Source organism: Zeugodacus cucurbitae, chromosome 2 (genome assembly GCF_028554725.1).
Source record: "Zeugodacus cucurbitae isolate PBARC_wt_2022May chromosome 2, idZeuCucr1.2, whole genome shotgun sequence".
In the NCBI taxonomy this organism is placed as follows: Eukaryota; Metazoa; Arthropoda; class Insecta; order Diptera; family Tephritidae; genus Zeugodacus; species Zeugodacus cucurbitae.
Window position 1 is genome coordinate 52,593,755 of NC_071667.1, and position 14,557 is coordinate 52,608,311.

Here is a 14,557-nt window from a genome sequence, read left to right on the forward strand (position 1 = left end):
AATTAGTTTTATTAAAATTTTTGTATTGACGGATACCAGCATGCTTACGATATTCACTAATATATTTACATATTTTCAACAAAACAGTTTTTGTCCGAAGCCGAGAACGCTCTGAGCAAGGCAAGAGCAAGACTGAGTGCAAGACACACATACAATATCAAAAAAGTTTTACAAAACACTCTGAGCTCTCTGAACTTTCTTTGTTCCAATTCATTTTTATTAGTGTTGTATTTAGTGCATTCTAGATACTAGTTGCGAATATATACCAATTGCGTATTCTCGTCTGTTTTGAAATCTTTTTGTTTTTTAAGTTAATAAAATAAAAATTAAAGTATGACGGACATAGCTCCTTTATCCACTGGCGTTATAGAGGTAATAATTCCGTTCCAGCATTGTGAAGTAGAAGAAAATCCATTAACATATATGTATGTATTTACATACATATCTAATATACGGCAGATATAAAATTCTCACGTCACCTGTTGCCAAATTCCTCCGAAACGGCTGAACCGATTTTTTTGAAATTTTGTGTACATATCGGATAGGTCTGAGGATCGGCTATAAGCTACTTTCATACACACATAAATGTTAAGAGTGGTTGACAGTTTTCACTTTTAAATGTGTTATACATATGTAAATCAACTCGTGTTGTGAGCTCCCGACAACAACGGTCGTTACTTTACCGGTACATTTCATTATCAACATTTTGTGGAAATAGTTTTAAATTAAAATCTTTATAATTATAAGATAAACGAATTCAATATTAAGTTATTTTGTTTTTCAACAATGAGCATTTCAAATTGATTTACTTTATGCCAACAAAGAATATAACGAAGAGAAGTGTTGTCAGATGTTGATTACGAGTAATATGCTCATTTCAAAGTGGCCATTGGAACTTGGGTCAAGGAAAGCTCACATTGTCGTGAACATACATTTAAAAATGAGCCAGTCAGAATATGTTCCCCGTCAGGAATAATTACGTCCTGAAAATGGAAGTGCGTAAGAATTGTGCTGACAGTTTCGGTAATGGAAGTGGGACTCGTGTTTTTTTGGATATACCAGGTTTATCTGGAAAACAATCCTTATTTCGCTCCTAATAATTTCGCTGGGATATAATACAAAAAACGAAGTCCTCTAGCATTGTAGCAGCTTTATTAAATACACATTCAAAATAACCCATATGCACTACGCAACCTAAAAATCAATCTCCATGGCCACAGAGCTGAAACAATATGAATATATTATTTGGGATGTATGTACTGTAGTACACAAACATCTGATTGAGACATTGGAAAGGATATTAAAAGATATAAAAAACAACGACCAACTATTTGGAGATACTCCGTTACTTCTTTCAGGTAACTTCTGGCAGATACTCCCGCCATTTCAAGTTCAACGAACACTGATGAACGCTTGCTTTAAATCATCGCTATCATCCCTGCATTGTTTCCTTCCTCTCTTGAATATACCCACCCATTTACAGTGTTAGTTGTTTCTTATAAATATTTCCTAGAAATAATGTATATTTATGGCAAAACAACGTTTGTGGGTAAGCTAGTGACTTTACCTTTATCTTTTTAGCGGATCATGCGAGGCGAGGAGGCCGACAAGCCTGTTTTGTAAATTGTGGGAACAAAGATTATTAAGGACGGCGAAAAAGATCGTTTGCGTCTATTTGTGTCAGATGGAAAATGTATCAGTAGTTATTGCATGTTAGCAACTCAACTCAATCAATTGCATGTGGAAGGAAAGCTCTCAGAATACACAATAGTGCGAGTGGACAAATACATAACATCTGCGGTCAATGACAATGTTGCTAGAAAGTATGTCTATAAAAGTAGGTTTTAAATCGTGTTTAAACTATTACATTCTTTGAAGGCGTGTTCTCATAATCGTCGAATTGAGTGTTTTAAAACCGGGCAATGAAGTTGGTAAAAAGATCGGTACTCCAGTTTCATACACCGAGGAAGACGCAGCACAAAGTAATACAGCGAGTTCGTCCAACAATGGTACTGTTCCCAAACCTACGGCTACAAGTAATGCAAAGGAAGCAGAACCCCATCCATCACCCTACAACAACAATAATAAAGAGAATACATCGCTGAAAAATGATTATGAAATGACACTAACGCGCCAAACAGAAATCAAACCATGCGAGGAAGACGATAATGATATACCAGAAATGAAATACGATTTGGTTCCCATATCGCAATTGGCGAACCTAGAACCATATACAACTGTCGGTGTGTTATACTATACGAAACTAATGATTCAAGAAACTTCAAAGTTTTTCTTTTCTAGATACAATTGGTATTTGCAAAGAAGTTGGCGAACTGCAAACATTCCCTTCCGGCAAAAAAAGGCGTGAATTGACACTGGTTGACTCCAGCAATGCTGCTGTAAGCTAAAATCGAGTAAAATAATGTTATGAAAGTAACCTTCGTAATTTTTAGGTGATTTTAAACCTATGGAATGAAGATGCTGTCAATTTCGATGGGCATGTACAACAACAAGTGATTTTAGTTAAAGGTGCACGTGTAACGGAATTTAATGGTGATAAGGAAATAAACAAGGGCAATGGCTCTGTTATGAAAATAAACCCGGATATCCCGGAAGGGCATAAACTGCGTGGCTGGTTCGATAATGGCGGTGGTGCACATATTTCCAATATGATTTCCACCAGGTTTGATGTTGCTGTGGACTAATTTTTGATTATTTACTTACATATAATCCATTTTATTTAGAACCGGTGGTGGCTTTAGCACTGAGTGGTTAACATTACACGAGGCCCGCAGCAGAAACCTGGGCGCTGGCGACAAGCCCGACTATTTCCAATGCAAAGTCGTTGTCCATGTAGTTCAATGTCAGAATGCTTTCTACAAGGGTTGTCCTCAACCGAATTGCAATAAAAAGGTTATCGACGAGAACAATGGTCATTATCGTTGCGAGCGTTGCAATGCACTTTTCCCCAACTTCAAATACAGGCTATTAATTAAAGTAAAATAAATTAGTTCTACCAGTGCTGCATATTTCTTTGTATGCATGTAATTTTCAATATTCCTCCTATCAGATGAGTATAAGCGATTGTACATCAACAAGCAAGATCACTTGCTTCAGCGAAGTGGGTGAACAGTTACTGAATCGTTCGGCACAAGAAATTGGTGATCTACTCGAAAACAATCCACCGGAAGGTGAAGAAGTGCTCTCCTCAATCAATTTCAATTCGTACATATTTAAATTGCGCAGCAAAATGGAAGAGTTTAATGTAAGCACAGCGCTGCCCTTAGTTATTCTCACTGATATTTGTTAAATTAATATAATTTATTTGGATTTCTTCAGGGTGAGCAACGTAACAAGCTGACAGTACAATCAGTCGCGCCCATGGATTACAAGGAGTACAATAAATATTTCATAAACAACCTTAAAGAGTTAACAGGCATTAACAAAAATTAAATCAACTTGAAATTGTTTACGTGAATATTATTTATGTTTATTTCTATCTGTTCGTGTTACACATAATACATATATACTTTTATTTAATATTCTTAAATCGATTCGATTTTCATATTTTCGAATATAAGCAAGACCAATATTCGAATCAGCTGTGACACTATTTATTCATGTGACAAAATTACCAATACATTTTTTTGGAATTTTAATTACAAACATGCGTTTTTGTTTCGCCTTTCATATCTGTGATTTCATATTGCTATTGCGATCGCAACAAAAAAAAAGGAATTTATGTGAATTTGTACTCCACATTTTATTTTTTTAATTTTTTGTATATTCATAATTATTGATTTCAACAATATCCAAAATTTACCTGATTTTGTAATCACAATTAACTAATTAATAAATTTTGCGTACATTTAACTGCAAATTGTTACTGCGATCACTGAACTGCTATTACTACAGTGATCGAATTAGACTTACTGAACTCCTATAGGTACTCTGATCGAACTCAAACTATTGAACTGCCATTGTGATTGTAATTCACTGCTATGTACATTTAATTGATCGCAGTTGCTATATGCGATTTTTCAATCACAGTGAAAAAATCAACGGTAGTAAAATATCGCTCATCACTAGTTGACATATGAAGCTATGGGCTGTTGTCGTATCAGACAGGAAAAGACGTCTTTACTAATCCGGTGTGGGTTGAGCCTAAGTGTACATATATGTACATACATATATTGTTTAACTTCTATATTTCGATGATCTATTCTGAAACATCTACTTTGTGAACTTCTTTAATTTATTAGTAATTACTTTTTACCAAAGCGTTTTAACGGCAAATCAGAATTTTTTGTCGGTTTGAATTCTGATTCCGACAACTATCAGATGTCACAACAACCCTGATTAGTCCTTCTGGCAACAACTGTATATCTTGAAATTAATTTCGTCAATATCAACATTTTTTGTTGCCAAAATAGTCCGTTTAATGAACCAGTTATGTTCCAAATTATTATTTTGAATGTTCGGAAAAAAATACAGTCGATGTCCACTAATACGAGTTATTTAATGTCAGACCTATTCGTAATCGTCACGAAATATTTTTCTTTTATATTGAACTAAAATCAAGAAAATGTATGCAAAAAATAATAATCATTAAATGTCATTGCTGACGTTTTTTCATCTGCAAACTCTGTTGCATACTTCATAGTAAACGCGATTTAGAACTGTCAATATTATTATCAACAGGAGATTCGGTCAGTATATCTTCAACGATACGATTCTCATTATTCCAAGCGGTCAAATAGTTGACATTAAATTCTTCATATGGAATCGCGTTCTTTAGTAAATGTAAGGTATTTGTGATCACGATGTATAGTATAGTGAGGGGAACATCGACCTCTTCGTCGAATTCTTCTTCATTAAAAATTACGTTAAAGCATTTTTTTAATGATTCTTGGGATATTTTCTTCCATGACAATGTAGTTAAAGAGACAGCATTAAACAAATCGGTTTGCTTGAGGCACGTCTCAAGACTTCCCGCCGTGGTCACAACCATTGACAATAAAGTGCTGTGGTAATGCAGCTTTAAAGGTTGAATTGCATTCGGATCTATGAGTTGGAGTGACATTTGGCGGAAAATCCATTAGTCAAATTCTTCTGTTTTCGGTTTATTTTACTAACTCATGAGCAGGCTTGCGGCTTGGGGCCTTATCTAACAACAAATCCTATATATAATGTATCCTATATCCTTTTCCGAGACCTAAGCTACCTCCCACCAAATTTCAGGCAAATCGATTCAACCGTTCTTGGGTTATAATTAGTGTAACTACCACGACTTTCTCTTATATACATAAATATGTATATGTATAGATTACACATTTTTTGTATCGGGTATTGAAAAATGTTGTGTTTAGATTTTTCTAGCAAATTTTCTCAACGAATTAGAATTAGCGAAATCGATTCAGCTGTTTGAGATCTGCGCTTAGCAACACAATCAGCGATTCATTCTTTATTAGAGATTTATTATCTTTAAGTTTTTTCTGCAAGCTAGTTCGTATTAAAAAGACCAATTATTTATTTTTCAGTTATGTTAATTTGTTTAAAGTTCTTGCAAAATTATAAATGATTATCTCGTTAATACTAAATGGTTTGTTTATAATATATTTTGTGTACTATGTTTATACAAAAATAATTGATAAGAAACCAGCTGTGACCTGAACTTAAATTGAGAAAGATCTGAAGTGGTTGAAAGTGCTAGTGAATCAGTTGAGTAGATATCGTGTTTACTATTTATCGAAATGCCAGCTGAAACCAGCGAATAAACGGTTTACCACGCTGAACAATGATTATGAAATGACACTAACGGGCGAAACACAAATCCAAGCATGCGAGGAAGATGATAATGTATCTTTTCTTTTTTAGATATAATTGGTATTTTACCCGGATATCCTTGAAGGACGTAAATTACGCGACTGTTTCGATAACGGGTCCGCGAACATATTTTCAAATTGATTTGCATACATTTTTAAATTTCCAATTTTTGTTCTTGCTATTTTAAAACTTCAAAGTAAAATTTAAGTGTTTCCTCAATAGGCATGAAAATATTTCAAATTACTTTGAATGATTATTAAAATTAAACCAATTAAACACGTAACATATCTGAATTTAATTGGGGTACCTCAACAAGCTAAATAAAAATTGGACTAAGATCAGCGCAGAAACATTGCCTTCAAGTTGCTCTCTCGGAAGAGCACCTTGGAGTGCTCCATACAGCCTTATTGAAAGTGCTAAACGAGCGGTATATGATTATAGCCGAATTTACCAGAGCGCGCCATTCATATCTCCTTCCTGCTTTTTGACGCCAATTGGAAATTTCAAGAGAAACCATGTCGTTTTCCACTTAGTCTTTATTTTCCTCTGCTTCGACCAACGGGTAGTGCATCGAAAACTTTCAAAGCTGCAGTGTTTTCGTACATTCGAACAACATGACTTTGCCCTCTCAGCCGTTGTCCTTGTATTCACTGAACTATGTTTATGACGGCGTATAAGATCGTACCGCTTATCGTGCTATGGTCTGCGGTATTCGCCGTTGCCAATGTTCAAAGGACCGTAATCTCTTGCAACACCTTTCTCTAGAAAACTCATAGTGTCGTCACATCGGATATCGACATCGTCCACGCTTCTGGACGACACAGCAGGATGGGAATAATAAGCGACTTGTCGAGTTTGGATTTGCTTCGTCGGGAGAAGACTTTACTTTTCAATTGACTACTCAGACCAGAGTGTCAACGATGACGTGGGAGCCAAGACGCGAATGTGCTAACTGTTGTTTGATGACAGTGATGTGGTCATGTGTAGAAGTTCACCTAAGTGAGGAAAGTTTCTGACTGTCATTCAATTGAGAGTGTCCAAGAACGATTCTTTTCCAATATGGCTCAAGATTTCCGATTTTAGACCAAATATCCTCTGAGTAGCTAATATCCGTTTTGAGGCGAGCTTAAGTGGGAGGACGAAGCTCGTTTCTGCGGTTGTGCGTAAATTAGTTCATATTCCGGGGTCTTGGACGCAAGATAGAATGGCGGGAAATTGCTCGCATGTCGCATATATCATAGGTTTCTAGAGGAGTATTTACGAGGTTAGGCACGCAAGAATCCTTACAGACTTCGACTTCACCCCGATATTATTGGACCATCACCATGTCGCACAGACTAGTCTTAGTAATTACTTACTTATGCCTTCAAGGTAGGTTTGGGTGGAAAGAAGTCGCTAGAGAAGAGAGGCGGTGAGTTCCTTCATGGGTCGAGGTTAGTAATGTTTATCTCTCCTTAGTCGTAGGGGTTTTAACTAGCATCTGTCTGTTGGAGGGCGAGGTGCAATCATCTCATTTCTTTAATCTGTAGATTTCCGTCTTTGCGAGATCAACAAAAAGATTTCGTGGATCTCCATTTTTTGGACAACAAGCTCAACTAGCGGATATAGATGTGAAATATTTCTGTAGATTTGTAGTAGGTTCCGGACGCTTTTTCGATTGTTAAAATCTAATCAAGTACACTGATCCTGGCTTCACAAAGGACTGCCGCTCTTTTAAGAACAAATTTATCATCTTAATGATAAACTGAACTAAAGCAGAAAATTAATTTTAATATTAATTAAGATATAAAATAATAAATAAATAAGTCGGAGTACATAATTTTACAAAATGCTCGCAACAACATTTTATACAGATTATGATTATGATAACCATTTTGTTGTTGCAAATGATGGGAAAATGTTGTAAATTTTAACTTGCTTAATCGACGATGTATCTGTTGTATTAGCAGAGAACTTATAAGTTTTTCTGAGTTCTCGAAGTTCTCTGAATAGATTTCAGTGCCCTTGTGAAAAGAGAACCAGTTTGACGATTGGCACATCATGAACCTTCTCGATATTACACATTCTCTGGATTGTATATCTCTAATTATGCAATTTTCGCTGACAATGCTCGGTGTAAGCTAACTGAGGCCAATTCTTTCAAATGTTGAACTCATAAAAAATATAAAAGTATTTTACTAATCAATTAGTTTTATTAAAATTTTTATATTGACGGATACGAGCTTGCTTACGATCTTCTCTAAGCCGAGAGCGCTCTGAGCACATACTGAGTGCATGTGTTATCTCATGTTTTTCAAATCGTTATAACAACGTAAAAATTGCGACAAGTTGCTTTTTGACTAATCAGCATTATAGAACAGATTTCTACAATAGTGTACAGTGAGTAAGATGTGCTCTGGCAGAATGCACATATACATTTGTGTATGTATTGTATTATGGGAAAAATCGGTTTATTACGTTTTCATGATTTAGGTTTTTATACTCTCGCAACAAAGTTGCTAAGAGAGTATTATAGTTTTGTTCACATAACTGTTGTTTGTAACAGTCAAAACTAAACGAGTTAGATATAGGGTTATATATACCAAAGTGATCAGGGTGAAGAGTGAAGTTCAAAAATCGGACCACTGCCACTCCCATAAAATGGCGAACACCACCACATAAAGTGCCATAACCAAGTCATAAATAAAACTATTAAAATCAAATTTGGTATAAAGGATCGCACTATGATGGGGCATATTTGGATGTAGGGAAGTGGGCGTGGCCCCGCCCCTACTAAGTTTTTTGTTCATATCGTAAATTACTTAAGCTTTATCAAACAAACTTTCTACAATCGTTTCTTTTAGGTACTACCTTATAAAGCCCAAAAATGGATGAAATCGGATTATAACAACGCCCACCTTCCATACAAAGGTTTTGTTGAGAACTACTAAAAATGCTTTAATTGAATAAGGGAAATCACCAGAAACCTTTAATTTCATTATAAATAAGGTGCATAAGGGCTCCACCCAAATTGGTCTACACAATTTTAATTGGTTGTGGCTCCGCCCACTTATGGTTCAAAAACATATTTCCGAAACTACTCGACCAATATCAATGAAACTTGGTTTGTAATATTTTCCTTCCATCCCAATAATATATTGTGAAAATAGGACAAATCGGTTCACAACGACGCCTACTTCCTTTATACCAGAACTTTGAAGTCGACCTGAATAGTTTACTTTACAATATGTAAAGTAAGCACTAGTGAAGATATCGGAACAGAACTTTGCATAAATACTGCATTTATAGTGTGGCAGCCCCTTTCTAAAAATCAACGAAATCGGACCATAGGCTTTCAAGGCCCCATATATCGAACATGAGGACCTCGGTGCTTCTAACAATTTTTTTTACCGAAAATATAGGTAAGTCTCTCAGATATTTTTCAGAAATTTGTAGGGAATATTTTTAACCTAATAATATGTCTCACTGTAAAAAATTAGTGAAATCGGGTCATAACTTCACCTAACTCCCATATACCTAACATTAGGGTTTCCAACTTTCCATGGACTTTATACCATATATATGATGAATATGTGGGTATATTATATAATATTAATAAATTTAAATATATAAATTGCGAGAGTATAAAATGTTCTGTCACAACCGAACTTAGCCCATCCTTACTTGTTTATTATTAAATTTATTACATTTCATTTTTTTTTCTGAAAGCTTGTTATAAATGATTATGTTCTTAATTCTATATAAGGCCTTTCAATATTTTTTGCGCATTATTTTTATATAATACAAGAACGAGTAAGGGAGGGATATGTTCGGATGGAACTGAACATTTTCCATCTGCGTCATCAGGGTGTTAAGAATATTATATTTCGCATTTCATAGAAATGTGTTGAGTGGTCTCTAAGATATGGTTTTTAACTCATAAGTGGGCGACGGCACTTATATTTTCCATTTGTTTTGCAAAATTTATGGTTTCTAGTATTTTTCGTTAGTGTAACTACCAAAAACCTATTTTAAGGCGCGGCCACGCCCACTTAAAAAAGGTGATCTCTGTACCAAATACAACTTTCATCACTTTATTTATGGCTTAGTTATGACACGCTCGGTTATCGCTATTTTGTGGGCGTGGCAATTAGAGGATTATGTCCATATACAATATGAACCTTCTCAGGGTTCCAAGGAATAAGTAGGTATACCAAGTTTGATTAAGATATCTTAATTTTTACTCAAGTTATCGCTTGTACTACTATTCTACGTGAACAGGCAACCCTATATCTGACTCGTTTAGTATTAGGTGACACAAACGAGGGTGAGGTGCATAAAACTATTTACCCTGTGCAACATGTTGCGAGCGTATACTAATTCATAAACAATCAATCATAATGGTTCTAAATTCAATTGAGAAAGTTCGTGATTAGTTGAATGCGCTACTGAGATAGTTAGGCAGCTCTCAAGACACACACACAATCTCGTAAAAAAATTTACAAAACACTATCTGAGCGCGACAATTACAGATAATGATATTAATAAACTTTCTTTGTTCAAATTCAATTTTATTAGTGTTGAAACAAATTGCACATTTCATGACATTTAGTGCATTCTAGATACTAGTTGCGAATATATACAAATTGCGTATTCTCGTCTGTTTTGAAATCTTTTTGTTTTTTAAGTTAATAAAATAAATATTAAAGTATGACGGACATAGCTCCTTTATCCACTGGCGTTATAGAGGTAATAATTCCGTTCCAGCATTGTGAAGTAGAAGAAAATCCATTAACATATATGTATGTACTAACATACATACCTAATATACGGCACATATAAAATTCTCACGTCACCTGTTGCCAAATTCCTCCGCAACGGCTGAACCGATTTTTTTGAAATTTTGTGTACATATCGGATAGGTCTGAGGATCGGCTATAAGCTACTTTCATATACACATACATGTTAAGATTGGTTGACTGTTTTTACTTTTAAATGTGTTATAAATATGTACATCAACTCGTGTTGTGAGCTCCCGACAACAACGGTCGTTACTTTACCGGTACATTTCATTATCAACATTTTGTGGAAAGAGTTTTAAATTAAAATCTTTATAATTATAAGATAAACGAATTCAATATTAAGTTATTTTGTTTTTCAACAATGAGCATTACCAATTGATTTACTTTTATGCCAACAAAGACGATTATAGCGAAGAGAAGTGTTGTCAGATGTTGAGAGTAATATGCTCATTTCAAAGTGGCCATTGGAACTTGGGTCAAGGAAAGCGCACATTGTCGTGAACATACATTTAAAAATGAGCCATTCAGAATATGTTCCTCGTCAGGAACTGACAGTTTCGGTAATGGAAGTGGGACTCGTGTTTTTTTGGATATACCAGGTTTATCTGGAAAACAATCCTTATTTCGCTCCTAATAATTTCGCTGGGATATAATACAAAAAACGAAGTCCTCTAGCATTGTAGCAGCTTTATTAAATACACATTCAAAATAACCCATATGCACTACGCAACCTAAAAATCAATCTCCATGGCCACAGAGCTGAAACAATATGAATATATTATTTGGGATGTATGTACTGTAGTACACAAACATCTGATTGAGACATTGGAAAGGATATTAAAAGATATAAAAAACAACGACCAACTATTTGGAGATACTCCGTTACTTCTTTCAGGTAACTTCTGGCAGATACTCCCGCCATTTCAAGTTCAACGAACACTGATGAACGCTTGCTTTAAATCATCGCTATCATCCCTGCATTGTTTCCTTCCTCTCTTGAATATACCCACCCATTTACAGTGTTAGTTGTTTCTTATAAATATTTCCTAGAAATAATGTATATTTATGGCAAAACAACGTTTGTGGGTAAGCTAGTGACTTTACCTTTATCTTTTTAGCGGATCATGCGAGGCGAGGAAGTCGACGAGCCTGTTTTGCAAATTTTGGTTATCAAGAAAATTACAGGCGGCGAAACAGATCGTTTGCGACTACTTATTTACGATGGAAAATTTCTCAATAGTTATTGCATGTTAGCAACTCAACTCAATCATTTGCATGAAGAAGGTAAGCTCTCCGAATACACAATAGTGCGATTGGACAATTACAGAACATCTGTGGTCAATGGCAAGGATGGTGGAAAGTAGGTGTAGGAACGTATATTTTAAACAATATTTCAACAATTAAATTCTTTAAAGGCGTATACTCATAATAGACGAATTGAGTGTTTTAAATCCGGGTACTGAAGTTGGTAAAAAGATCGGTACTCCAGTTTCATATACCGAAGAAGACGCTGCACAAAGCAATAAAGCAAGTTCGTCCAACAGTAGTACTGCTACCAAACCTACGGCTACAAGTAATGCCTTGAATCAATCACTAACCTCGGGGCTTACTTGTCCTATCTCCAGCTTAAGTCCCTACCAAAATAAATGGGTAATCAAAGCCCGTGTTACAGCAAAGGGTCCAATGCGCACATGGAGCAATGCAAAGGGTGAAGGTAAATTTTTTAGTATGGATTTATTGGATGAATCTGGAGAGATACGTGCGACCGCATTTCGCGAACAAGCGGAGAAATTTTATGATATCATTGAAGTTGATCGTGTTTACCATATATCGAAATGTCAGCTGAAATCAGCGAATAAACAGTTTAACACCCTGAAACATGATTATGAAATGACACTGATGGGCTTAACAGAAATCAAACCATGCGAGGAAGACGATAATGATATACCAGAAATTAAATAGGATTTGATCCCCATATCGCACTTGGCGAACCTAGAAGCACGCACAAGTGTCGGTGTGTTATACTATACGAAATTAATGATTCAAGAAACTTCAAAGCTGTTCATTTCTAGATACAATTGGTATTTGCAAAGAAGTTGGCGAACTGCAAACAGTCACTTCCCGTACTACCAATAGGGAATTCAAAATACGCGAACTGACACTGGTTGACTCCAGCAATGCTGCTGTAAGCTAAAATCGAGTAAAATAATGTTACGAAAGTAACCTTCGTAATTTTTAGGTGATTTTAAAACTATGGAATGAAGATGCTGTCAATTTCGATGGGCATGTACAACAACAAGTGATTTTAGTTAAAGGTGCACGTGTAACGGAATTTAATGGTGGTAAGGAAATAAACAAGGGTTCTGTTATGAAAATAAACCCAGATATCCCGGAAGGGCATAAACTGCGTGGCTGGTTCGATAATGGCGGTGGTGAACATATTTCCAATATGATTTCCAACAGGTTTGTTGTTGCTGTGGACTACTTTTTGATTATTTACTAACATATAATCCATTTTATTTAGAACCGGTTGTGCTGGTGGTGGTTTTAGCACCGAGTGGTTAACATTACACGAGGCCCGCAGCAGAAACCTGGGCGCTGGCGACAAGCCCGACTATTTCCAATGCAAAGCCGTTGTCCATATAGTTAAATGTCAGAATGCCTTCTACAAGGGTTGTCCTCAACCGAATTGCAATAAAAAGGCTATCGACGAGAACAATGGTCATTATCGTTGCGAGCGTTGCAATGCAGTTTTCCCCAACTTCAAATACAGGCTATTAATTAATGTAAGATAAATTAGTTCTACTAGGGATGCATATTTCTTTTCTGTATGTGCGTATGTATGTCATGTTCAATATTCCTCCTATCAGATGAGTATTGGCGATTGGACATCAAATCGTTGGGTCACTTGCTTCAGCGAAGTGGGTGAACAGTTAATGAAGCGTTCGGCACAAGAAATTGGTGATCTACTCGAAAACAATCCACCGGAAGGTGAAGAAGTGCTCTCCTCAATCAATTTCAATTCGTACATATTTAAATTGCGCAGCAAAATGGAAGAGTTTAATGTAAGCACAGCGCTGCCCTTAGTTATTCTCACTGAAATTTGTTAAATTAATATAATTTATTTGGATTTCTTCAGGGTGAGCAACGTAACAAGCTGACAGTACAATCTGTTGCGCCCCTGGATTACAAGGAGTACAATAAATATTTGATAAACAACCTTAAAGAGTTAACAGGCATTAACAAAAATTGAATCAACTTGAAATTGGTTACGTGAATATTATTTGTTTATTTCTATCTGTTCGTATTACACATAACAGAGAACGTATATTATATTGCATATAAATAAAACATGTTTTCATATCTAACATATATACGTCTATAATAGAAATTAGCATATTTTTCAATTAATACTCAGCTCTGTTAAGAGGCACTGTTAATATTTCTCTTTCTGTGGCTGTGCTGAATAGGACCTTCTCTATATTATACGTTCTCTGGAAGGTCCAATTGAATACTAAAACGAATATTCGTGATTTCGGAAAACTACTGTATTAATTGGTTATCTATATAATTAAATGCATTTTAATGTCTCTCAACACATTAAGTCATATTTTAAATAATTACTATTGATCTTTGTAAGAAACAAGGCACAAAAATTAACGAAATTTTATGGTGGGTATTTGGACCTCTTTACCTGCGAACGCTCTGCATTCATTACAAAGCTTTCAAATGAAAACAAAACAAGTAAGGAAAGGCTAAGTTCAGGTGCAACCGAACATTTTATACTCCCGCAATTTATGCTATTAAGATTATATTAAGATCACACACAATTTTACCCATATATTCGGTATAAAGTCCAGTAGAAATACGAAAATCATCATATACGGTATATAGCTGAGGTAATTCCTGAGCCGATTAAACTCATTTTCATCACCAACATTCATACATTA

At 35.4% G+C, this 14,557-nt stretch overlaps 2 protein-coding genes across 3 annotated transcripts; both read left to right on the plus strand.

Annotated features, from left to right (window-relative positions):
• Positions 1–229: 229 nt before the first annotated feature.
• LOC128919822 (replication protein A 70 kDa DNA-binding subunit-like) lies at positions 230–3,550 on the plus strand. 2 transcript variants are annotated; one of them, XM_054225207.1, is made up of 8 exons: positions 230–372; positions 1,582–1,823; positions 1,879–2,243; positions 2,302–2,399; positions 2,454–2,683; positions 2,745–2,997; positions 3,071–3,265; positions 3,340–3,550. In XM_054225207.1, exons 2-8 carry the CDS (start codon positions 1,711–1,713, stop codon positions 3,451–3,453), a joined length of 1,368 nt encoding a protein of 455 aa, XP_054081182.1. In that variant the 5' UTR covers positions 230–372; positions 1,582–1,710; the 3' UTR covers positions 3,454–3,550. The 2 variants fall into 2 exon arrangements, with proteins under 2 accessions (XP_054081182.1, XP_054081183.1); XM_054225208.1 differs by lacking the exon at positions 230–372 and adding an exon at positions 390–1,358.
• Positions 3,551–10,381: 6,831 nt separating this feature from the next.
• On the plus strand, positions 10,382–13,979 carry LOC105213563 (replication protein A 70 kDa DNA-binding subunit-like). The gene is given in 8 exon segments (XM_011186476.3): positions 10,382–10,554; positions 11,726–11,967; positions 12,023–12,621; positions 12,680–12,792; positions 12,847–13,070; positions 13,132–13,393; positions 13,478–13,672; positions 13,747–13,979. Coding segments are annotated over 8 exon segments (1,788 nt in total). The 5' UTR covers positions 10,382–10,515; the 3' UTR covers positions 13,861–13,979.
• Positions 13,980–14,557: the final 578 nt, after the last annotated feature.

Coding starts and splice junctions, on each gene's coding strand:
- LOC128919822 (XM_054225207.1), top strand. CDS start 1,711: ATGTTAGCAACTCAACTCAATCAATTGCATGTGGAAGGAAAGCTCTCA. Junction 2,244..2,301: donor AGAACCATATACAACTGTCG/GTGTGTTATACT, acceptor TTTCTTTTCTAG/ATACAATTGGTATTTGCAAA. Junction 2,684..2,744: donor TCCAATATGATTTCCACCAG/GTTTGATGTTGC, acceptor CATTTTATTTAG/AACCGGTGGTGGCTTTAGCA.